The sequence below is a fragment of the Humulus lupulus genome, chromosome X, assembly GCF_963169125.1.
Source record: "Humulus lupulus chromosome X, drHumLupu1.1, whole genome shotgun sequence".
Lineage (NCBI taxonomy): Eukaryota > Viridiplantae > Streptophyta > Magnoliopsida > Rosales > Cannabaceae > Humulus > Humulus lupulus.
In genome coordinates this window covers 83826182-83853137 of record NC_084802.1, presented here as the reverse complement: position 1 = coordinate 83853137, position 26956 = coordinate 83826182, and the positions used below count along the sequence as shown (strand labels likewise).

Genomic DNA, 26956 nt, shown 5'->3' with positions numbered 1-26956 from the left:
AGCATTCTATATCCATTCGGAGTAATTCTGAAGGGGGCGACACAAAAATAGTCGCCCACCCCCTGATAAAAAGGATGTAGAGGGAGGGTAGCCCCCGCCTCTATATGATACCTAGACCAAGCACTATACACACCTCCGGGAAGGTTAGCCCTTTGGTCTGCAGCAGGAATCTTGAGATTGACCCCTGTGAGAGGATACTTCCTAAGGTAGTTGGCAAGCATCCGAGGAGTGACTTGGCTGGTCGGGGAGAGATACCACTCGACATCAGGCAGATTCTGATGATGAGGACGAGCTCTAGTTTGGATATTAGGGTCAGGAGCGGGATTTTCTCGACCACTGGTCGAAGGAACCCTAGCCTGTGAATCAGGCTGGGCAGAGGAGTTTGGGCTATCTTCGGAGTCAGGTCTTTTCTTGCCTAAGGATTTAGAACGGGCCATTTGAGGAGGAGATGGGCGAGGTCTAGGAGAAGATCGTGAGAAAGGGATCTCGTGAATTCTGTCGGTCGGTTGTTCTTCGCCTTCGAGCAGCTGAGCAAGAAGATCGTCGTCGATGGGCCGTTAACCTCCCCACAAATCTGGCATTAAATTCTGCAAACAGAAGAATGGGGAGGTGAGGATAGAGAATTTTTAAGACTTTTTAGAAGAATGTTGTTCGAGTATAAAAGTTAAGCTTTCATACAGCAGCATTCTAACAAAAAGCTAAAAAATTTCCACACGAACAGTTTGAGAAACAGATCAAAGGGTTAAAGCAAAAAGTTTTTCATAAAAGCTTTTTTAACTCCCCTTAGGGCGGGAAAAACCTATTTTTCCGGCTGGCCTAAAAATCAAATCTTTACTTCGGTTTTACGTCCTAAAAAGTATGATCTCAACTATCAAACTAACTCGTAACTTTTCTCACCCACAAGACATTCTACTGACAAAGCATCTCAACCCAGAAGTAGATAAACTCAACAGTCAAACATACAGAAACATGCATTACAAGAATACGAAACATAAAGATTCAAAGACTTACCCGAAAGAAGGTCGAGAAGATTGGAACGAGTTTTCGGAGATCAGGGAACTCTCGGGCTGAGTCTTGAGAACGCAGAAGAATGGTCTCCAGAAGAAAATGGAAGCTCTGGTTTTAGGGTTTCTTGAAAGAGTAATGGCGTGTGTAAAAAGAAAAAGGGAACTTCGGAGATGTTAGGTATAAATTTGTCTGTGGCATTAAAAGGGATTAATCATCAGTTTCCCATTTTTCGAAGTATGGGGAAGTGAGATAGCCATCGAATTATTACTGGGGAAGCGAAAAGTCATGATTAGACAAGAGTAGGTTGTTTTTTCCAAGAACACACGAAGGGTTCTGACACGTATGGCGAGGTCACCGAAGGGTCGTTTCCTCAAAAGTTTATTTATTGCTCATAATAAATAAACTTGGGGGCCATATGTTATCCAAAAGACTGGCATAGATGACGTGGCAAGTGATTCTTGGACACGTGGCTGACACTTTGAGGAACTCTGCTAGGACATCGACCAGAAGACACATTACAAGCAGTAGGCGGCCTAGTCTTACCTGCGACCAGTCTGGTCGATGGTTCCGCATGCAACATGATGTTTCCATAAAGATCTTTGTAAATCCCGAAATTGGCTCCCACAATCTCCTGAGTATCCGATTATTTAGGAGAGAATATCTGCAACAAATTCATGTAATCCCCCTTGAGCCTATAAATAGAGAAAGATAGCTCAAGGAAGGGACTTTTGGCTTTCGAATCATTTGAGACTAGAGTAATTCTATCTGAGATATTGTATTGTTCTTCAGAGGGTAGTGAAACTCATTCAACCCTAGTTCTTTGATCACTCCTTTGACTCTCACATCAATAACAATCTAAGTGGATGTAGGTTATTACCAGATTCTGGGGCTGAACCACTATAAAATATCGTGTTCTTATTATTTTCGTCATCACGTTCTTTTCAACGCATTCAATCCACGTCAAGCATATTTTGACTCCGTGTCAGTTGCCCAAAATCAGGGTCAACAACTTCTTACAAAGGTAGGAAAGAGTGATGTATATTAGGTTTGACTGACCCTAAGGCGACACTCTCTAAGTTATGTCATAAATTCCAAAATAATGGGTTACACAAAAAAAGATACAATTTCTCTCTTGTAGTGGATAATTGTGTCTTGACCGAACAAGTGGTACTTTATTTTTAAACAAGAAAATATGAGTTTTGAGTTTTAAATAATGAAGAATAAGAACGGTAAATATGATTTATTCATTCTTATGAGTAAGTGGGAAATGATCTGTCATACTTAATATGATACTCAAGGTCCATTAACAATGTTTAATTTTGTAATGCCCCAAAATCCCTAATAAGGTTTAGGACCTTGATTAGGAGGCCGGGAGGGCCATAATTGATTTATTACGTTATAAAGTGATCATATGCATGTTTATGTGAATTATATTATAATATGATGTCAAATGCATGCATGTGGGTCCACATTTCACTAAAGGGGTGTTTTGGTAATTTGGCCCGTTGAGGGCGTAATTGTATATTTGTATGCATGTCGGTGACATATTGTTGAGACCACATTATAATATGGATTTGTTCGGGCTATTCGGCATGAGACGATCATGGAATATTAATTAGCGGTTTAGTCATAACAGGTTTAAGTTCGGGGCTCGGGATGAGTCTCGGGGTGATTTTAATGATTAGAGCATTGCCGGGAATAAAAGGGTAACGGGATATGAATTATTGGTGTTTGAGAATATTGAGAATAGCGGGAATTGGAGAGCGTTAATTATAATTAACGAGATAAGTGGGAAATACCAATTTTTCCCTTGGGAGCCTTTAGAAACCCTTAATTGACCTAGGGGTAGTTTGGTCTTTTCACCCCCAGGATAGATATCAGCCATTAAGGCTGTAGAAGCTTGTTAAAAATAGAGCATCTCTTCCTCTTCTCCCGTACCTCTTTTTCCCTTTGAATTTTCAAGCTATTTTTGAGTAACCAAGCCAAGGAAACAGTCTGGGATAAGCTAGGGTTATGCTCCACCATTGAAGAGGGTGTGTTGCTGAGATTGAGGTGAGTTTTTAGCCATCAGAACTCTTGCTTTTGCTCTATTTTCTTAGTTAAGTTTCAGGTGGTTTTTGAGTTAGAAAGTTGGGAATTGATTTGAGTTTTGGCTAGGGTTCTTGTGGTTGTGATTCTTGGGGAATGTGAGGATGGTTTTTGGGTTCATTTGTCATCAAAATTGGGGTTTGGAAGCATTGGAATCGAGTTAGAATTGAAGGAGTCAAAGAAGGAGGTTTTAGGGGAGCATCAGTCTTGTGGTAGCGCTACAACGCCAATCAAAAGGCGCTATAGCGCTACACAGGATTTGTTTGGGCGGAATGGGGTTCTGAGTATAGCGCTGGGGCGCTATTGAGCAGTGCTGTAGCGCTACTCTGTTCCTCCATAATCCTGTTTTGAGAGTTTTTAAGGGTTTTTGGCTCGGGGTTTTAATCCTTCGGGCCCGGGATCCAATCTACTCACTGTGTTGGTACATTTCGAGGTCCCGAGAGTGGGGTTTAGATCAAGACCCTATTATTGTTGATTTTAATTAATCGGAGCTTGTATTTGGTTATGACTAGGTGATCCCTAAAGGATTAAAGGATTGATCATTCTCAAGAGTCGTTCTTGTTCTAATCCTTGCTCGAACCAGAGGTAAGAAAACTGCACCCCATATGTGACATGCATGGTTATTCATGAGGCATGTTGAGTGCTCTATATGTGGACATTGATTGCATTGAAAATGCATACGATACATGAGATTAGGGCATGGCATGAATGTTGATTATGAGATTGATCAGAGCTTGTGTCTTTGTAATTGTGCATGATTACAATTATGCTTTTGGTTATTGAATGAGCATGCTAAATGCCATATATCTGAATATTTGACATATGATATATGTCTATTTGTATTACCTAAATGAGGAAGCACTGACTTATTAGTCAGGGACTGGCAATGGTGTCAGTATCAACTGTGAAGCTGTGACTCATTAGTCAAGTTCGGCAGTGGTACTGGGCATTGGTCACACAAAGCAGACTTATAAGTCAGGAAAAAATTTGCGTGCTCAACGCAAGCCAACAAAGATTAGATCTAATCGACATCTACATTGAATGACACAAATGAGCATTAATAACGGACTGACCTCAAGTTTGATGAAAATTAAAAGCGCTTGTCTAGTCTAAGGGCTAGTTAATTAGTGCCAAAGCCAGAAAGGCTAAGGTGACCTACATTTCACATGGCTAGGAGGGTATGGGATCTCCAGAGTGTGACTTAATAGTCACCAATACACAGTGTGACTCATGAGTCACCTATACAGTGTATGACTCATTAGTCATCCACACAGAGATTGACTTATTAGTCATCTATACCGAGTGTGACTTATTAGTCACCAATACAGAGTGTGACTTATTAGTCACCTATACAGGGTACGACTCATTAGTCATTCACATAGAGATAGACTTATTAGTCATCTATACAGTGTGTGGCTCATAAACCACCTATACAGAGTGTGACTCATTAGTCACCAAGACAGAGATGGACTCATTAGTCATCTACACAGGGTATGACTTATTAGTCATCTATACAGAGTGTGACTCATAAGTCACCTATGCAGGGTGTGGCTCATTAGTCACCCACTCCGAAATTGACTTACTAGTCATCTATTCAAGAAGTAGGTCCTCAGAGAATGACTCATTAGTCTTCTATTCTGACGCAGGACCCCATAATCATTTATTTGAACTTATTTGCATGCATGATGAAAGCTATTATTGCTAGGCATGCACATTATGTCTCGATGACATGTTATTCCTGTTCATGAGCTTATTGAGTTTTCTTGCTGGGCATCGGCTCACGGGTGCTATGTGGTGCAGGTAAAAGCAAAAGAAAGCTGGACCATCCTTGAGTTGGAGAGCTTAGGTTACGACGTGTACATATGCGGTTGCTCGACCGCCACGGCCGAGGGTTTGAAGAGGAACTAGGGTTAAACCCTATTTTGCCGCTTAGATCGGCATGTTGTAAATATTTTCTTGTAATAGACCTTTAAATTATATTTTTAGGATCCCAATGTATATAGTAAATGTTATAATGAAACGTTACATCTTATCCAACATTTTTAATCCCTAAACCTCTAATCATACTTAGTTACACGATTTTGGCCAAATGACTCGATTAGCGAGTTTAGCACTGTTTACAAGGCACACCATAACGGTCCCTGGAGTTTAGGGCATTACAACTTGGTATTAGAGCGAGCTAAGGTTTATGGTTCCTGGAGACATGTCGGGCATGTACACTTGTCACTAAAGATAGCTTCACTGAGGGAATGGTAACTATTTCTGTAGTTATGTGCTTAACTGCTTAAATAGAATGTAAATGCTTTACCTGCACATTGTATTAGGGAGCATGAGATTCTGATAGAGCCTGGCTCTTGATTATATGATTATATGCTCCATGAATATTTATATGAAAATGATCATATGATTACCTGCTCCATGAATATATAATTGTAATACTTGCATGCTGGAGTTGGAAGAGCAGGGATCATGATTAATGTATGAATGCCATGGGCATGTGTTTAGCATTGCAAGTGGCTATTGAATGTGGTTTGGTAATATTTATCCCATGGGGGAAAGCTTTTGATATGCTCATTGTAATTAATGGATCAAGTTATTAACTGCAGATTCAATCAGCAGGTTTATATTTAAGGCAGAAAATGAGGCCTGGTGGTGGTTATGTAGAGGCTGGGAGTTACAGCCAGGGTATTAGTTCTTCGTCTGCTCCTATGAATCTTCAGCAGATGCTTACAGATTTGCAATTAAGATTGCAGAGGCAGGAGGAAGAGGTTATGTGTTTGAAGCAACAGCAGAATCTGTTGGGGAGCACCTCTTCCTTTGTTGTGCAAAGAGTGGCACTTGTTTTGGCTCAGCCTAGGGTTAAGAGTAGATGGGAATTTTTCTGTGGAAGGTTCCAAGAGTATTACCCTCCAGTCTTCGAGTGAGGCTTAGATCCATTCGGAGCTGAGCAATGGATGGGCATGATCAGTTCCATTCTTGACATTATGGGGCTAGTGGATCACGATAGGGTGATATGTGCTACATGTGTACTGCGCGATGATGCTCAGACATGGTGAGAGGTAGTATCCCAGACACGAAACACAGCTGTGATGGACTAGAGAGAGTTTAGGTAGCTGTTTAACAAAAGATATTATTGTGATGCAGCTAAGACTACTAAGATGAATGAGTTTGTGAATCTCGTTCAAGGAAAGGCATGAGTAACCAAGTATGCTAGCAGGTTTGATGGGTTGGCCAAGTTTGCTTTAGACATGGTACCAACAGATATGGCTCGGAAGAAAAAGTTTGTTCATTGATTGAATCCTGAAATAGCTCAAGGCATTAGAGTTGCCCCAGTGCATGAAGTCTCTACCTATGCTCAGGTGGTAGAGAAGGCTCTTGCTGTTGAGAGCATAAGAGATGGGAAAAGGAGTGCTAGGGAGCACGGAGCTCAAATAGTGGTATCTCCACTTATTGGAGCAAGCAATAAAGAGCACTGGAGAACTTATCCAATATGTGTTTGGTGCAAGAGGCACCATTTGATAGGGTGCCGACCAAAGACATGTTTCTCATGTGGAATGATTGCACATATAAAAAGGGATTGCCTAAGTCGAAAGACAGAGGATGAGAAAAAAGGGGATAGACAGCTCGATTCCAACTCGAGTGTTTATTCCGAGGCAGTTATAGTCTGAGACTGAGACTAGTTCCTCAAGGGTGGCAGGTTAGTTTTTAGTTCTGATTGTTAAGTTATGCTATTTGGTTTTGGAGCTATGCTGTTCTTTTGTTTGATGCATATAGAGAGGCACAAAGTTGCTATACAGGCTATGTGGTTATGTTATGGTGAAAATGTGATACTGTATTGGTAATTTAAGAAATCAGGTGAATTATTGTGGAAAGGACTCATCAGTTGTTTTAATGAGCTGGTTATGACTGGCTTTTTAGCCAAGTGTGGGGCAATTTTAAATGGCGAGGAAAGAACAATACCTCTTGGATTTAAGAGTGGAAAGCCCTGTGACAGTTGGTACCATGCATGGATTTAATATGTTTATGACTTCTGTAGTGAGAGCTAGAGTTTTATGGCAAAGAGATACATGGAACTCATAGCTAGTGTGGTGGATCTTGGATCTAGTTAGTACCAGCTAGAGATCAGGAAATTGAGTATGCGAAAGTCAGTTGTTATAACAGATAAGGGCACTGGGAGTGTTGAGTTATGATTTGGGAATTTTTTAATGCCAAATGTCTGTGAATCAGATTAATAAAGCATTCAAGGTTTATTTGAATGGGAATGGTGATCGTCTTGGACGATGGTATTGTGGTGTTTTCTCTGCGGAGATTTGCCAAGGTCAAGGAACGCCCTAGGGGCAGGAGTTCCATGGGTGGTAAATATGTTTTAGGTGCCTTGGGAATTAGTTCTTAGTCTTCTTGCAGATCAAAATCAGTTAGTAGGTGGATATGACACCTTAGCAGCAGAGAGAAGTGATTGCCTGTGCAACATGTTGGTTAAAGGATCTGACTAGAACTAGAGTAGAGTTTCTGGTGGGCCAGGTGGCCAGATTTATGTATGAGATTACCATCTCAGGGAAGATCAAAAAGGAAAGATGATTAAGTGAACAATAAATAGGAAGATTGAGGAGAATGTCTTAGCTGGATTAGCTAAGGATTATATAATGTCAGATATGGGTTTATTGTGGTATAGAGATCGGAGATGGAATCCGCTGGACACTAGGATTAATTGGGAGATTCTGGATGAATCTCAGGTTATTCTCCTACTTTCTTCATTCAGGCATCCTATAATGTATCAGAGTTTGAAAGATTTTATGGGATAGCCTGAGATGGAGAGAGGCATAATGGAATGCGTGATAAAGTCCTTAACCTATTAATAGGTGAAAATAGAGTATAAGGATTCAGCAAGGCCATTGTAGCCTTTGAGTATTTTATAATGGAAATAAGGAAGATTCGCAATGGGTTTCGCGATGGGGTCGTCTAGGTTGTGGGTCAGTGTGATTTGGATTGGATCATTATGGATCAGTTTTCCAAGTGAGCTCATTTCTATCAGTAAGGATAAGTAATGCAGCTGATTAGTATTTGATCTCTATGTGTGAAAGAGATAGTGTGCCTTCTTGAGAATTCAAGGTCTATCTTATCAGATGAAGACTCTAGTGTTACTTCCAAGTTATGGAAGGGCTAAAGAAGGCAATGAATATATATTGATGGGATTTAGTACAGTTTATTCTTCTCAGACTGACGGTAAATCAGAGAGAGAAAGAATGTTATTCAGTATTGAGAAGGTACCTTACAAGAAGAGGTACGTTTGAAAGTGCTTGTAACCAGATTATTGGGATGAGATGGATGTGGAGTTGATTCTAGATCATGAGATGGCTCAAGGGACCATTGAAAATTGTCAGAGTTTAGAGCTTGGATGCTCACTTCTCAGAATAAATGGAAAAGTTTTACTGAATTGAAAAGCAGGAATGTGGGGTTCCAATGTAGAAGAATGTATCTTCCTTAAAGTATCACCATGGAAAGGGGTGAGGAGTTAAGGGCAAGCTAAGCCCTAGACTGTCTTGGCAGTTTGAATCATTGATAGGACTAGTTAGGTTGATTTTGGATCAGCCTTATCTTTAGCACTGTCAGTTGAATACAGTGTGTTATGTAATTCCATGTAGGGGACATGGGTTAAAGGAACTCGTGAGTTGAGTCATAAGAATCTGAAGGTTAAGGTTAAGTATTCCAATAAGGAATAGCCAATTCAGATTGTAAGTGGAACTAATAAGGTTCTGAGGAATAGAGTGTACCTTGAGTTAAGGTAATTTTACAGAAACAGTGAGGTCAAGAGGATGACCTGGGGAAAATTGAAATCAGTTGTACAGAATTTATATTCCGGGCTGTTCAGATAAATTTCGAGGGCGAAATTTCTGTAAGGAGGGGATAGTTGTTATGCCCCAAAATTCCTAATAAGGTTTAGGACCTTGATTAGGAGGCCGGGAGGGCCATAATTGATTTATTACGTTATTAAGTGATCATATGCATGTTTATGTGAATTATATTATAATATGATGTTAAATGCATGAATGTGGGTCCACATTTTGTTACAGGGGTGTTTTGGTAATTTGGCCCGCTGAGGGCGTAATTGTATATTTGTATGCATGTCGGTGACATATTGTTGAGACCACATTATACTGTGGATTTGTTCAGGCTATTCGGCATGAGACATTCATGGAATATTAATTATCGGTTTAGTCATAACAGGTTTAAGTTCGGGGCTCGGGATGTTTTTAATGATTAGAGCGTTGCTGGGAATAAAAGGGCAACGAGATATGAATTATTGGTGTTTGAGAATATTGAGAATAGCGGGAATTGGAGAGCGTTAATTATGATTAACGAGATAAGTGGGAAATACCAATTTTTCCCTTGGCTGTAGAAGCTTGATAAAAATAGAGCATCTCTTCCACTTCTCCCGTACCACTTTTTCCTTCTTTTTCTCTTTGAATTTTCAAGCTCTTCTTGAGGAACCAAGCCAAGGAACCAAGCTGGGATAATCTAGGGTTATGCTCCACAATTGAAAAGGGTATGTTGCTGAGATTGAGGTGAGTTTTTAGCCATTATAACTCTTGCTTTTGCTCTGTTTTCTTAGTTAAGTTTCGGCTGGTTTTTGAGTTAGAAAGTTGGGAATTGATTGGAGTTTTGGCTACGGTTCTTGTGGTTGTGATGCTTGGGGCATGTGAGGATGGTTTTTTGGTTTCATTTGGCATCAAAATTGAGGTTTGGAAGCATTGGAATTGAGTTAGAATTGAAGGAGTCGAAGAAGAAGGTTTCAGCGGAGAAGCAGTCTGAGGGTAGCGCTACAACGCCCATCAGAGGGCGCTATAGCGCTACATAGGATTTGTTTGGGCAGTTTGGGGTTCTGAGTATAGCGCTGGGGCGCTATTTAACCGCACTATAGCGCTACTCTGTTCCTCCAAAATCCTGTTTTGAGTATTTTTAAGGGATTTCGGCTCAGGATTTCAATCCTTAAGGCCCCGGATCAAATCTACTCACCGTGTGGGTACATTTCGGGGTCCCGAGAGTGGGGTTTAGGTCAAGACCCTATTATTGTTGATTTTCATTAATTGGAGCACGTATTTGGTTATGACTAGGTGATCCCTAAAGGATTAAAGGATCGATCGTTCTCAAGAGTCGTTCTTGTTCTAATTCTCGCTCGAACCAGAGGTAAGAAAACTGCACCCCATTTGTGACATGCATGGTTATTCATGAGGCATGTTGAGTGCTCTATATGTGGACATTGATTGCATTGAAAATGCATAAGACACATGAGATTAGGGCATGGCATGAATGTTGATTATGAGATTGATCAAAGCTTGAGTCTTTGTAATTGTGCATGATTATAATTAGGCTTTTGATTATTGAATGAGCATTCTAAATGCCTTATATCTGAATATTTGACATATGATATATGTCTGTTTGTATTACCTAAATGAGGAAGCACAGACTTATTAGTCAGGGATTGGCAATGGTGTTAGTATCAACTACGAAGCTATGACTCATTAGTCAAGTTCGGCAGTGGTACTGGGTACTGGTCACACAGTGCTGACTTATTAGTCACCTATACACAGTGTGACTCATTAGTCATCCACACAAAGATTGACTTATTAGTCATCTATACCAAGTGTGACTTATTAGTCACCTATACAGGGTATGACTCATTAGTCATCCACATAGAGATAGACTTATTAGTCATCTATACAAAGTGTGGCTCATAAGTCACCTATACAGAGTGTGACTCATTAGTCACCTAGATAGAGATGTACTCATTTGTCATCTACACAGGGTATGACTTATTAGTCATCTATACAGAGCGTAACTCATAAGTCACCTATGCAGGGTGTGGCTCATTAGTCACCCACTCCGAGATTGACTTACTAGTCATCTATTCAAGAAGTAGGTCCTCAGAGAATGACTAATTAGTCTTTTATTCTGACGCAGGACCCCATAATCATTTATTTGAACTTATTTGCATGCATGATGAAAGCTATTATTGCTAGGCATGCACATTATGTCTCGATGTCATGTTATTACTGTTCATGAGCTTATTGAGTTTTCTTGCTGGGCATCGGCTCACGGGTGCTATGTGGTGCAGGTAAAGGCAAAAGAAAGCTGGACCATCCTTGAGTTGGAGAGGTTAGGTTACGACGTGTGCATATGCGGTTGCTCGACCGCCACGGCCGAGGGTTTGAAGAGGAACTAGGGTTAAACCCTATTTTTCCGCTTAGATCGGCCTGTTGTAAATATTTTCTTGTAATAGACCTTTAAATTATATTTTTGGGATCCCAATGTATATAGTAAATGTTCTAATGAAACGTTACAACTTAACCGACATTTTTAATCCCTAAACCGCTAATCATACTTAGTTACACAATTTTGGCCAAATGACTCGATTAGCGAGTTTAGCATTGTTTACAAGGCATGCCGTAATGGTCCCTGGAGTTTTGGCATTACAATTTTTATGTGTAGATAGTTGAATCTTATGATTCAAGGAGGCTTGCAGATGAATTTCTTGAAGACGGAGATGGAGAGTGCGTCAAGTACTAGAAAGCGTTGAAGATAGTCCATAATGTTTTTGTTTTTAGAAAACTATTTTTGTGTGGAACAATTTCAAGTTGATTTGTTTTAGAAATTTAATTTCCTTTTATTGCATGTACTGACATTTAAATTAATTTTAGTAATAACATGATTATTCTTATTATCTTTTAAATAGACACGCAATTATAAACATTTGGACTATTAACATTTTTTGCCAAATGAACATTCGCTAAATAATTCTTAATTATTTAAAGTGCCTAAACATAAAGGGAACAAAAGATAAAAACTTCAAATGAGGATGACACATATCTTTGGCATCTTAAACTTTGTCATATTAGTCTAGACAGAACAAACCAGTGAACATAAGTTGGACCATTGAGAGAAGTAACTATTGGAAATATTTTGGTTTGTGAGTCTTTTCTAAAAGGGAAAATGACCAAACATCATTGCTCAGCGAAAGGCAATAGAGCCATTAGAGCTTGTACATAGCAATGTTTGTGGTCAAATAATTGTACATGTCTGAGGGGGTTATGAGTTCTTCATCACTTTCGTTGACGATTACTTATGATGTGGTCATACTTACCTAATGCTTAGGAAGTTAGAAATATTTGGCATGTTTAAGGACTTCAAAGATGAGGCTGAGCAGCAATTAGGTAAGAGTCTTAAGACACTTCGATTAGATCGAGGTGGTGAATATTTGGATTTAGCATTCAAAGATTTCATGTTGTAGCATGGTATTCTACCCCAACTCATAGCACTGGAACGCCAAAGAAAAATGGTGTTTTACAAAGAAGAAACAGGACCTTGTTGGACATGGTCAGATCTTTGTTAAGCTACTCATATCTTCCTCTCTCATTCCGGGGATATGCACATCAAACGACGACTTAAATTTTTAATGTAATCCCATCTAAGACCATAAACAAGATGCCACTAGAGTTTTGGAATTGTAACAAACCTAGTTTGCGCCATTTCCGCATTTAGGGCCTTGTCGTGCTAATGTTGTTAGACCTAAGTCAAGGAAACTTGACTTGAGTTCTGAAGTGGCATTTTCGTGGGCTATATACTAGAGACATAAGGTGGTTACTTCTATAGTGTCAAGGACCAAAAGGTATTTGTTTCAACAAATGAGACCTTCCTTAAACATGACTATATAACTAACTATAAACATCGGAGAAAGGTAGTTTTGGGGGAACTGACAAATGATAAAAGGTAGTTTTAATCTCACCTGAAGGACATCGATTCCATACAGCTCTCAGGTTCAGATTTGAAGCATCCAACAACGAAACTGAATATGAGGTCGTGTCGGGAGGGCTAAGGGTGGCAAAAGAGCTAAAAGAAAAGGTGATCCAATGTTATAGTGATTCCCAGCTCATAGTCAATCATATATTGGGAGAATACCAAGATCGCAGTATCAAGATGGCGCCTTACTCAACCAAGGATAAGGGCGAGTTGTCTAAATTAGAGTTTATCTCCGTTGAACAGGTACCCTGCGAGCAGAATTTCAATGCTGATGCTTTGGCTCAACTTTCTACCACCAAAGAGGCAGATATCACTACAAGAAAAAATGCTTTTAATAACACCGAAAATGTGTTATCAAAACATACGATAACACTTTCTGATGTGTTAAGACCGACTATGTTATCATAGGTCAGGGTACTTTACATAACACTTTATCAGTGTTATACAGATGTGTTATTGTACTGTCAACGATAACACACTTTCTGTGTTATTTTAATATATAGATAAGTGTTTAATTATGTTATTTATAGTCGATTATATAACACATTTCAATACTTATAAATTTGTGTTATACTACACTTTAGTATAACACTTTTTTTGTGTTATATAATGAAGTATGCATAACAAAATTGTTTACTTATAAAAAGTGTTATTATAATAGATATTATAACACATTTTTTGTATTATTTTAATATTTAGATAAGTTTAAATTCTCATTATATATTCATTTATATAACACTAATTTATTCTATTATATTTTTATTTTTTATTTATATAATTAAAATTAGCTTTCTAATTTATACTAGCATCATCAAATAAACTTGATTTTCAAATAACAAAAAGTAAAAACATTCAACATTGTATTAACAATCCACAAATTAGTTTAAAATATTCAACACTGTCATCAACAACAAAATGTTCTTTAAGTATTCAAGTATTCTTAAATATTCAACATATTGAAAAGTTACTATATCAAGAAACTTGGAGAGTATTGTCTACTATAACATCCTCTAACTCTCACTCTTGCTTTGGCCCGTTCTCTCCATTTCCCATTCCAACTGTTTCATATGGCTTCACAGTTTCTGTGTAGGAAATAAGCAGCCACAAAAGTCTTTTTTAAAAAATACTTCAAGAAACTATGCTACAAAAAAAAAAAAGTTATGCAAAATAATACAACTTCACATATATTCCTAATGGAATTCCTCTAGACTGTTGTAAGAGTGAACTTTAGAATTGAGTGCTCTATATGTCAAAAACTCTTAAAATATTACACTATGTATATAAATAGATTCAACAAGGGGAAAGGAGTAATTTAGCAGCATTGGACTGGGCTTAAATTTATATATAGGATATGTAGAATGTGGTTTCACAAATTCTCAATCTCATGCTTCTTTGGCCTAACCACATCATATATCTAAAACAATTGTTGCTTTAGGCCTTTTCCAAAATATGAAAGGCAATATTTGAACAACTATTAGTAAGCTGGAAAAACAAGTTAACAAGCAAAAATGTGTTAAACTAAAAACAGTCACTATTCCCAGGCCAATCATAACAAAACACTCAACATGCTATCAAAATTTAATGATCCAACTGTATCTTCAAGACCATTGATGTAACATACCTAACTTAGATCCTTAGAAAGATAAACATCAATTTTTTGTTTCTTTTTAGCTAGTTGAATCTCAACATATGGCTGGCAATTTGTTTTTGGAGGGGTTTCATAATATTTAGATCCAGAAGGAAAAAAAATATACTAGTTCCAATCAGTTGATCATGTTTCAACTAGTGAAAAACTGATGTTATACTACGACTAACCTGCCCTGCTCCCTCAGCAACACAGACCACTGCTGATCCTTTTGTCTCAATGAGGTATTTCAGATGCCGCAAAACACCATGAGGACCATGTAAATGGAAAGGTACCTTAAATGTATAAAACCAGTATCAGTACAGAATCTCAAAAATAACTATTCAATTAGTAAGTTGCACAAATACCTTTGGTATCAAGCATATATCGATTTGTCCACTAGCCAGGGATGCATGCATAGCAATAAATCCATTGCTACGACCCATCAACTTTAAAATTCCTATACCATGGTATGCACTATGTGCCTGTAATAAGGATTGAGAAGTTAACAAAGACTGTTTTTCCCACTGAATTCTGTAATAATGATATTATAATGCATGAAACTTAAGCAATCAAAATGAAATCGAACAAATCACAAAATATAATGAAAATTTGTACCTCGATGTAAGCTGAATTAATGGCTTGTTGTGCTTCCTCAATAGCAGTGTCAAACCAAAAAGTTTTGTCCATCACCAAAATATCATTGTCTATAGTTTTGGGGACCCCAACAACAGCCACCTTTACCCCTCTTCTACAGCACTGAAATGAAAATAGGAAAAGTAGGACATGAGACCTAAATAGAAATGGCAGGCAAGGTCGAGGCAAGATAAAGGGAAACAGCTTACAAATGCAGCAATCAAGTAAAAGTAGTTAACCATATCCAATAAGATGATTCTAGTGGCACGGTCATCTATATGGCAGTAATTTGCTTTCTAATTTATACGAAAACATGAACATATAAACATGGTGATGAATCCTAAACTAAAAGCAAAATGAATTCAAGTCATCAAGAATGCATCAACTTTTAATTCTTGAGACAGCACTTACATCTACAAATTTAGAAAAACTTGTACCAAAGCAATTTATATCCCAAAAGATTTCTGCTTTAATTAATATGTTCAAAAGTGACCTTAGTTATGAATGCATGCCAGATTATGAGATAAGAAACACAGGAATGTAAACAGATACACGCATAACTACCTCTTTGTGAATTACATTTTCCCCAGCATGAGTTCCGTTCCCACCCAGCACAAAAAGCATGTTGATTCCTCTTTCCTGATATCAAATTAATAAATGTTTTCAAGTCAGCACAAAACTATAAGTTGCTTACTGGCCAGGTCAGTCAACTAAAGGCTACTGTATTAACATGTGGCACAATATATGTAGTCTAAGCTAAACCCATGATATTCCTCCAAGAGAAAATAGTTTATTGACAAAGTTATACATATTCCTATTCATTTCCATTTATAAAAATAATATGACCATATTAATAAGGAAAGCATCTCAGAAGATTAGAACCAAAGTTATGTATATATATATATAATATAATATCATTTCTTCTCAACAATGTAAGAATAAGCAAGAAGTTTTGCTATTCTATTGATATGAATCATGATTTTTTAAATACCATTTAGTAGAGGTTTATTATAGTATTAGTTTAATATATATACATACATATAGATATATGGTGTGTCATTAAAAGGGTTTTTTTAATACCTTGGTGATGGTAGGGCGCCATTTTGTGAGTGACCTTATGCAAAGTGATGCAGCAAAGGCAAGTCTTTTCAGCTGAGTAATATCATAGGCCCCTCCCAGCTTTGGATCAATCAGTTTTCAATTTCTCCTTGTTTCAATATTAATTTGGCCTGTTCAATTCATAATTAACAATTATTAAATTCAGTTCAATTACATGTGCTAAAATATTTTGTTACCAAGACTAAGCAAAGTCTAAGACCAAGAGAAAACTCCATTATTAGACATTTACCAAAAAAAATATGGCAAATTAGTAATATAATAAATCAAGTGGCAACTTTTTCATTGTATAATCATAAGGAAAAAATGGGACTTTCTTTCATTACCCAAGTGTATAAGCTCTGGTGAGAACCATCTTTAATATGTCTCTAGTGTTTACTTGTATCACAGCAACACCACCGAAAAAGTTTGTAAGATAAAATACAAATAAATTAAGCAAAAACCACTCACACAATATCAATAGCCAAGAACAAGAAAATTACAACTAATCAACTAACAGAGAATAAAATTTAGTCAACTTAAAACTAACAAATACAACTACTGTTATATATAATAAATATACCTTAACTATCCATTATTATTTGGAGACACATTAAAAATGAGAGAATAATGAGAAATTGGTTCTTATTATTGAAAATGAACCAAGTGATGAGTACAATTAGGTTAGCCAATTAGCTTTATTTATAGGTTGGCTAGCCGATCAGGAGAATTCAATCAAGATAAGCTCAAAAACAATTACAGGTCTTACATGAGCTCAAGAACAAGTGAAGAAGCTCCCCCGCCACCGTTGCATATGGCACCAACCCCGTACTTTCCCTTTTTATGTCTCTATACCTGCAACAACATTATTCTTATTTCAGAAATTCCAAGTAAAATATATCAGAGAGAGCATAGTTACCAATGTCTCTTTTATTCCACAGCTAAACTCTCAACAGAAATTTAAAAGAATAAATGAATAAAAGTGAATGGTAATGAGACGGACTGAAATAATTCAACACATGTAACCTTGTATCTAGAAACAAATTATACCTGTTAAGTTCACAATCCCTATGAAGACATTTGCAAGACTGGATGGTACTCCCGCTTTCTTAAAAATAGTCGAAGAGAAATAAAACACAGCATTTATACCAGATACCTGTTGTAAAGCAAATAGGGTTGACCCAATAAAAACTACTGCAAAAGGAATGCGTGAATAACAAAGAACTTTCGGAGAAGGAACAAAGAAAACAGATGAACGGAAGTGTAGCATTACAGATTTTGAAAACAAGGAAAAGAAGGATACATATTCTTATATAAAATAGATGAATGAAGCTTAGAATTATAAATTTCACAAACAAATGAAATTAGCAATCATACAAGACAGTATCTTATCTATACCTCTAAAATGAGGACCAGATAACAATTCTGAAATCTTAACAGAATCTATGTCATCTCCTCTGTCTAACTTGGCCATCTCTGTCATTGCTACTTTGACATGTACTACTCCAAAAAGCTTCTCAAATTCAACTTCCGCTTCAGTAGCTTTTCCTTGCTATCAAATAAAATAATAGTGAGAATGCTATAGGATGTTTTCAATAGAGCCGCTGACATAATTTTCAGATTATGCAAAACACGTATTTTTTTAACTAATTTTATGTGTTTTCTGTATTATGTCTACATAGTAGAAAAATAAGTCGCTTTCATGTATGTTTTGTTTAAGAATAGGAAAAAAGACACGACAGACAAAAGGAGAAGGTCTCAGCCAAAGTGAGAAAAATCCCAGGAAATTTATCATTGTTCAAAAAAGAGATGAAATGGATACATAACCAAATGGAACTAACTCTCCTCGTGAAAAGAAAAACATAATAAAAAAAAGTCTGAAGACCATCTTCTTTTTGCTAGTCAAACATAAAGTTGTTATCTTCTGTGCAAAAGATGAATGCATGCAAACCTTGTACAGCCAAGAAGGACTTTCCGCACAAAATATCATGGCAAGAGCAAGTATTGTATCTGGAATTGTAGAGACCCAAAAACAAACGCGCCACCTGAGAAAATAAACTATAATGTACTTTCAAACAATTAAATATATAAAACCAGAGACATGAAGATCTGGAATTCATTCTTACCAGCCAGCAATATCTTTGACAGGGATTCCAACTAAAAGAGCCCCCATGATCCTAAGGCATGTAGCAATTTGGATTATGCAATTTGTGTTTTTCCACTATCTCAAAGGTGTAGTTTTACCTGCCAACGATAAACATTGGAAAAATTGGATAAGATAAAACTACACCTTTGAGATAGTGGAAAAACACACGCCAACACCTGCGAGAAAGATTTAATGGTCCTCGTACCTCAGTTACATAGAGAGCTATTCCTGTACATTTATGAAACTATTTCTTTAGAATGGAAGTCTTCAACTGAAGAGTATCAATTATAAGAAATGGATGAAAGAGAGCAATATAACTACTGAGAGCACTTCTATATTTATTTATTTATTTTTTTTAAAAAAAAACATAAACTAAACTTGTGTTTAAATATGAAAAGGCCACTAGGAAATTAATTGATGCAAACACATATAAAAAGCTCAAAACTTGACAAACTAAAATCTGTGTATTATACAAAATCAATTTATTAATGTAAATGTGGAATTTTTTCCTTGTAAATTCTATTCACGAGTGAAGCTCTATGCTACGAGACATCCTGAAAGGGCATCACATGATGGTGAGGGAGTTGGGGTAAGAGAGTCACCCTCACTAGGCGAGGGACTTCGGCCACTTTCCCATCCAAACTTCACCCTCGCTATGCGAGGGTCCCCAGCTGGCCATCCGCGTGCGCCCCATTCCAGCAGGCATCAAGCCTCGTCTACACTCGGGAGAAGAAGGTCAGCCTCGCTACATGAGGCACCCTCGTTATGCGAGGGTGAGGCTTCGTGGTGGCATCCATGCCCCTAGCCTTGCGACGCTGCACCCGGGGGAAGGGAAGGCAGCCTCGCTATGCGAGGGTGCTGCCTTGTTATGACGCCCGTGTCCTGAGCCATGCCTACGCCTGAGGGAAAAGGGCCAACCTCGCTACGCGAGGTACCCTTGCTATGCGAGGGTGTGGCCTTGCCACGGCGTCCATACTACGAGTCTCGTGTCCATGTGACCCGCATAAGCCGACCCTGGCCCCTGGCGCCTTGACTTCTCAGGACATGCATGGGTTGAAGCCTCCTTGGCATAGGCGCGAGATCACTTGGGAGAACCTTGCTTATATGCCAAACGAACACGGAGCATTGAACGGGAATTGATGAGGACAACCGAGTACGGAACACGTGCACTGACACGGGGTGTACGGTTGTGGAGAGAACAGAGGCACGACCCTATGATCTGCGTCTGAGGAGTAGTGGTAGTACGTACCTGTACGAAGAGTAGTGGTACCACTTGGACACCCCCGACCATACGCCAGAGCCAACAGTACTTTGTCCTGGGCCACGACTCTGACACCATCAGGGTAGACACCACTACGCCCTGGGCCACTACTTTATCAGAGTACCTATGTACGTCCCAGTGGTCTGGGACTTGTTTGTATCCTGGGCCAATAGAGCCTCCCCTATAAATAGGCTCCAACCCCTCAGGCTAAGGGGTTGGAAAACTGAATGTAGAAATGAGACTTATGAAATATATGCTTCTGGTTCTCATGCTTGCCTGAGTTTTCTCCTGTTGTTTAGAGTTCTTTCTATCTAATTCATAGCTTCTTATAGTATAGAGATTGAAGTTTTCTAGCCATCAATCGTTGACGAGTTCTTACCGTCAACAGTTTGGCGCCGTCTGTGGGAACGTAAGCACCAAGCTACTGTTCTTCCATTACTTCCGGCAAGGAGAAATTCCAAGACGTTCGAAGCGACTTAGGGAGCCTCAACAGGTGGAGGTCCACCTTACCGGAGTCCAGCTGAAGGCCTCCATGAAGGATCCACCTCCACCCCGGGACGTAGAGCCCCCAAGGGACCCTGAGGTTCACGAGAATGACAAGGAGGCCTCGTCACCGGCCATCCCACACGGTGAAAGTCCTCCAAGGACAACTGCTGCACCACCCGGGAATGCCAACGAGTTCCCTCCTCCCAAACCACCACAAGTACCGAACTCCGGCCGGCAAGACCCGGGCCCCTCGACGCGTAGACACGATAAGCAACCCCGGGTCCATTCCGTGAGCTCGAGTTCCAAATCTCATTTCTATGAAGAGGAGATTCGTGAACTGCACCGTAAAAACCAAAGACTAGAGACTACCCTAGAGAACATGCAGGAGGTGCTGAATGGCCTGTTGCAAGGTAAGTCGAACATGACCCTGCCCAGGAGGAAAGAGAAGGGTCGGGAAACCACTGTCCCAGTAGACGACGGGAGGACCAGACACTCCATCAGCAACACCCCCAGGGAGAAGCCGCAGGAGCATCCCGGACCATCGAGGCCACCTTAGGGGCCAAGGCAAGGGATCAATGTTGGCTCTCACAATGACATCGAGGTCACCTCAAAGAGGACGCCCTTAGATCTACGAGGAGAGCTCAACAAAGGAGGGGCAGACAAGAGAACTACACCTCCTACTGTCCCCCGAGACGATAAAGGAAAGGAAGATGTCAACCCCTCCATGTTGAGAGACTCCCTGAAGGAGAGGAGGCAAGGCTTCGATACAGAGACTAGGAGCCTGCGGAGCAAGATTGTCATCGCACCCGGAGGACAAACCATCGAGGATGAGTTCGATCATGAATCGCCATTCACTAAAGAGGTCCAAGTCATCCAACTCCCAGCCAACTTCAAGGAGCCGCATCTGACCCCATATGAGGGGAGCACAGACCCCAAGTACCATCTGGACGCATTCAATGATTTGATGAAGTTAAGAGGGATCAGCAGCGGGGCTAGATGCCACTGTTTCGTGGTCACCTTGAAAGGACTTGCGTATAAGTGGTTCAGAAGACTTCGCCCAGGATCCATCAGGTCTTGGCAGCAGTTTTCGGATGAGTTTCTCCAACAGCATCACGCCATGCGTGATTATACAATGCCAGGAACCAACCTCGCCAATGTAAAACAAGGAGAAAATGAGAGTCTGAAGGGTTACATCCACAGGTTTAGCATGGAGGTAGCCAAAGTGGGGAGCTTGACCCACAGGGAATTAAAAATGGCCATCACAGCTGGAGTGCTTCCGGGAAGCAAGTTGTGGGATAATATGCTCAAGAGGGAAGTCACAGATCTAGATGACCTCTACGAGAGAGCGCAGAAGTATATTCGTGTAGAGGATGGTCACGCGAACTTAAAGGCGGGAATGGGCGAGTCCCCTGCACAGCCCCCAACCAATGAAGGGTCAAATGGCGCGGAACACCTGAGGAAATACTACTCGTAAGACTTCCACTCCCAACATAGGCAGTAGCTGTGTTTAGTTTGTCGCAGGATAGGCTATCTCAGTAGACGAGAATCAAAGAGGTTACCTACATAACCCCCAAGTAAATGTAAGCCCTCTATATGCATGTCGTTGTAATCTGATTACTATAAATGAAAATGTTCACAACTTCACATGTGATTTTTTTTTCTTTTTCATGCGAGCATCAACCCAACTGCCTGCTGTTTAAAATCTCACCAAGCACTTGGGGGGTAGGACAGGAGGCATGAGAAAAAAAAAATCTCTCTTATATTCAAAAGGATTAGCTACCCTTATGAATATCAAAGGAACGGTCTAAAAGGATGACCTCTAACTAAAGGCCGACACCCCAAGAGGTGAGGCCGTAAGGAGGGAATCGCCCAATAAGTCTAGATCGGCCATTAAGCCGGCTAGCCAAAAAGGTTCTTACAAGTGACCCTTGGAAAAAATAGTACTATGTATAAGGACGAGAAGGACGCTTCTCGCAAAAATAAATAAATAAATAACAAGCGCGCGCAATGAATATAAAAGGACCCCAACAGCCCAACGGGTTAATGTGTCCTTACAAGTATAATCAAGGTGCACCGGAAAGATTATCGTCATCAGATCAAAGAAAAATATGTGATCCACGAACAACAGCAATAAGAGGGATCTACTAGAGCACCTCAAGAGCTTTGGAGGAGGATAGAACCCTTGAACTCGTGAAAATAAGTTGGAGAGCATGCCACTAGGCTACGCAGATCTTGGTGTGGACAAGTGGCTTCGAAACTTGGGTTCTGCGATTGAGGATGATTAGTCCTTACGCAACCTTAGGAACTTACGTGGAGCCCCCAAGTATTAGGTGGCTATTGTGTTTCTTCAAACACTAAGAAGAAACACAACTCCAAGCCACACTTCGGGCTTCTTCGAGCGACGTTGGAAAAATTTCCAAGGCTAAGTCCCCCAAGGCTGGCCGTGCGTGTCAAGCAAGAAAAATAGAGAGAGTCTACAAACACACTTAAAAGTGTACTTATAGACTCGGGGGGAAGTGTAAATGTGGAATTTTTTCCTTGTGAATTCTATTCACGAGTGAAGCTCTATGCTACGAGACATCCTGAAAGGGCATCACATGATGGTGAGGGAGTTGGGGTAAGAGAGTCACCCTCACTAGGCGAGGGACTTCGGCCACTTGCCCATCCAAACTTCACCCTCGCTATGCGAGGGTCCCCAGCTGGCCATCCGCGTGCGCCCCATTCCAGCAGGCATCAAGCCTCGTCTACACTCGGGAGAAGAAGGTTAGCCTCGCTACACGAGGCACCCTCGTTATGCGAGGGTGAGGCTTCGTGGTGGCATCCATGCCCCTAGCCTTGCGACGCTGCACCCGGGGGAAGGCAAGGCAGCCTCGCTATGCGAGGGTGCTGCCTTGTTATGACGCCCGTGTCCTGAGCCATGCCTACGCCTGAGGGAAAAGGGCCAACCTCGCTACGCGAGGTACCCTTGCTATGCGAGGGTGTGGCCTTGCCACGGCGTCCATACTACGAGTCTCGTGTCCATGTGACCCGCATAAGCCGACCCTGGCCCCTGGCGCCTTGACTTCTCAGGACATGCATGGGTTGAAGCCTCCTTGGCATAGGCGCGAGATCACTTGGGAGAACCTTGCTTATATGCCAAACGAACATGGAGCATTGAACGGGAATTGATGAGGACAACCGAGTACGGAACACGTGCGCTGACACGGGGTGTACGGTTGTGGAGAGAACAGAGGCACGACCCTATGATCTGCGTCTGAGGAGTAGTGGCAGTACGGACCTGTACGAAGAGTAGTGGTACCACTTGGACACCCCCGACCATACGCCAGAGCCAACAGTACTTTGTCCTGGGCCACGACTCTGACACCATCAGGGTAGACACCACTACGCCCTGGGCCACTACTTTATCAGAGTACCTATGTACGTCCCAGTGGTCTGGGACTTGTTTGTATCCTGGGCCAATAGAGCCTCCCCTATAAATAGGCTCCAACCCCTCAGGCTAAGGGGTTGGAAAACTGAATGTAGAAATGAGACTTATGAAATATATGCTTCTGGTTCTCATGCTTGCCTGAGTTTTCTCCTGTTGTTTAGAGTTCTTTCTATCTAATTCATAGCTTCTTATAGTATAGAGATTGAAGTTTTCTAGCCATCAATCGTTGACGAGTTCTTACCGTCAACAATTAATAATGAATTTTTTTCCCCTTTTAAATGTAATAGGCTAAATTGACCGATTGGTCAAATTGTTCACTACGTCGTGTGTCAAATCTTAAACACAGTAAGTGAGCCTATAGATGAAAAGCAAAAAACTACTGCATTCCTTCCCACAAATGAAGGGAGAAAATGAGGATATCATAGCTACATTGTAGGAGTATCAAGGAATGTACCCACCACCGTAGAGTAACAAGTGCACATATATGATATATCATAAAGAAATAGTTTCAGAAATGTACAGGAATAGCTCAAATCCAATCTCAAACCACTATGGTCTTAAGAATAATGTTTGTTAAGTGCTCAATCAGAATGAAATGATTTTGATAGCAGTTGCTTTATGGAACAATTACATGATTCACATCACCACATAGCAGCACCAATAATCATAGGCAGTGCACATAGCTGAAATGCCCTACGACGCCCAAGTCCATCAGCAATCCAACCACTGAACAAAGATCCAATAAAGGCTCCACCCAGACATGTACTCACCACCAAACCTGTACATGAAAAATTAAAATGTTATAGAAGAGGAAGCAGACTTCAAATTAAAAGTTGGAGAGCGCACCCAAAGGGGATTACCACTGAAACCAAGGTCAACAGAGATGAATAATGCATCTGATCTTCTGCCAATGTATTACCACTGAAACCAAGGTCAATAGAGATGCTTTCAAGTGGTTCATTTACTACTCTGCACATCATAAGCATGGAAAGAGAACGCATGTCATTAGTGCAATTTCTTTCTTATATATGAAGGGTCGTGCAAATAACAGAGTGAGCGATTATATAGCAATTTCTTTCTTATATATGAAGGGTCATTGCATACTCTATAAATTCCTCTTGAAGACACAAATGTACAATTCCTCTTGTAACAACTAAACTCCCTAAAGCATTCTAATACTTACCAAACATAGTACTTTTTTTTTAAATCTATTAGATTTTAGTGTTGTTATTAACACAATAACAAGTTAACTAAATCTTTGTTAAGACAAATATAACATAACAAACCAACAAAATTATAGTTTGAAGGGCACCATCAAACCATTTTTCGAACCGAAAGATGTACATTTACACAATCCACCAGTTTGATGCAACTTATTTTACAATAACCACTGTCAAACATACTTAATAAATTAAACATGTTTACAATTAAAGTGTAAATAAAAGCTGCTCAAATGAATGGTTTCTCTTCAATGATTTTAATTGCTAGTGCAGGATCCTTGGGTTAAAGTTTCTGAACAACAAGCCTAAAATGAATAAACTGCTTAAGTTGCACAAGAAAAAACATGAATGAAGAAACCTAACCTCAACAGAGCATTGTCTATCAAAGATAGTTAGAGCACATGTTTAGACTCTTCATAAGAAATATCATCAAAGAATTCCATTAAGTAACAAGGCACCAGCCAAATTGAAATCAGATTTAAACAACTATTTACTAGTAATACTTAAATTAATAAGATGCTCTTAGACTTGAGTACTTAGCTCATAGATATTTAATTACTGGATATGCCATTAGCCGAGTTGATGAACCAGAACAAGTAAAAACATAGTCTAGTTGATTAAATGCAAAACTTTTCTCTAAACCAAACTACTAGTCAACATAGATTTGTGGAATTAATTTCTCGTTTATGAACCAATGACGGGAGTAAAACTAGAATTCATGTAAATAACAATTGTTAAAGCTTACGAGCTGTTTTCATGACCAGATGTGCTCTGAAAGTAATTGCTGATCAAAAAAAAAGAAAGTTAAAAGACACAAATATATTCAATTTTGAAATGCTTATGGTTCAATGAATATGGAAATAAATGAAAGAAAGAAAGGAAGGAACTCTTACAAATGATCTTGACAAGTTGATGGTTCAGATATCTCCGAAAAGTTATTGTAAGATATATCTATGTTCCTGAACACAGTAAGAAACTTCATCATTAGCTAAATATTTTTAAGTGACTTTGTTTTCATATTGGCACAATTATCTTCTTTGTTACATCTTCTATTTATTAGGATAATATATCAAAAAAATTTATTTTCAACAGTTAAAGAGTGAGCTTAGAGTTGGGGTTTGTAGGTCATCATTCTTCTTGGTAATTTTGGTCTGGTTTACACATTTTTATAAAACATAGCATTGGTAACTTACATGGGTGCATCTCCTAATATGTTCCTCCACGCTGGAATAGGCCGACTGAGTAAGTTACTTGTTAAATATCTATTCAATGTGCAACACCATAGCATAAGAGACGTTTAATTATAAAGAAAAGAGTAATAAAAAAAAGGGGACCAATGAAGTTTGAGTTACTTACATTTAAAAAGGTAATATTTGAAAAGTTGGAAGTGGCCGTTCTAGTTTATTAAAGCTAAGATCCCTGCAAAATAAAGATCTTAGATGTCTGTTAAATTCGCTAAAGATTAAGTGTTTAAATTCAAAGGAAATGCTATACAGGAATAGAACATTTCACAAGAGAATAATCGAAAAATTACAAGACATCTAGCCTTCTCAAATAAAGAATATATTCAGAGATATTTCCTCTTAAATTACAGCTCCTCATTGTCCTGCAATTTCAAATATTGTCCAATAATTTAAAAAATAATCAAATATTAGGTTGAGTTCTATCACAAAATTTTATGTATATATGGAGCTTACAACTTAGAAAGGTCTGTCATTTTACTCAAGTCGGGAAAATCTGATGAATTCTCCCCATTTAAGTCAGTTATACTTCTGCAAAGATTGCCTCATCACAAACGAAGTTAGCAAGCATATATATTAATATCTGAAGGAGACAGAAAAGTAGATAATGAAAAAGAACTTACAACTCTCTTAAGTATGCCAAGGAAGAAATACTAGGAGGAATTGGCCCACTGAAACCACTTGCTTCCATCTCTCTGTGGAGAGTAGCATGTAAAATCAATGTAAATTGCTCATAAATTTTGAAAACCAACAAAGAGATCAGTAACTCTTACACATAATGAAGTTGTTTCCAATTTCCAAACTCAGGCATCCTTCCTGTGAAGTAGTTACTACTGATGCTACTGCAAAGGAAAACATGAGTCAGCAAGATTAACGTGATGATTGTTGAACCAAAATATGTTGGTTCATTTGAGCTATGAAGTTATAGT

The 26956-nt window shown here is 39.3% G+C and overlaps 1 protein-coding gene across 1 annotated transcript; it reads right to left on the bottom strand.

The window, feature by feature from the left end:
* Positions 1-15190: 15190 nt before the first annotated feature.
* On the bottom strand, positions 15191-25768 carry LOC133805998 (probable plastidic glucose transporter 2). The gene is made up of 9 exons (XM_062244136.1): positions 25680-25768; positions 25532-25570; positions 24427-24535; positions 18373-18467; positions 18198-18291; positions 17645-17798; positions 17297-17440; positions 15716-15790; positions 15191-15274 (listed from the first exon to the last, which is right to left on the bottom strand). Exons 1-9 carry the CDS (start codon positions 25766-25768, stop codon positions 15267-15269), a joined length of 807 nt encoding a protein of 268 aa, XP_062100120.1. The 3' UTR covers positions 15191-15266.
* Between the last annotated feature and the right edge of the window lie 1188 nt (positions 25769-26956).

Coding starts and splice junctions, on each gene's coding strand:
- LOC133805998 (XM_062244136.1), bottom strand. CDS start 25,768: ATGAAGTTTCTTACTGTGTTCAGGAACATAGATATATCTTACAATAAC. Junction 18,292..18,372: donor GTCAAAGATATTGCTGGCTG/GTAAGAATGAAT, acceptor TTATTTTCTCAG/GTGGCGCGTTTGTTTTTGGG. Junction 17,441..17,644: donor ATCTGGTCCTCATTTTAGAG/GTATAGATAAGA, acceptor TTCCTTTTGCAG/TAGTTTTTATTGGGTCAACC.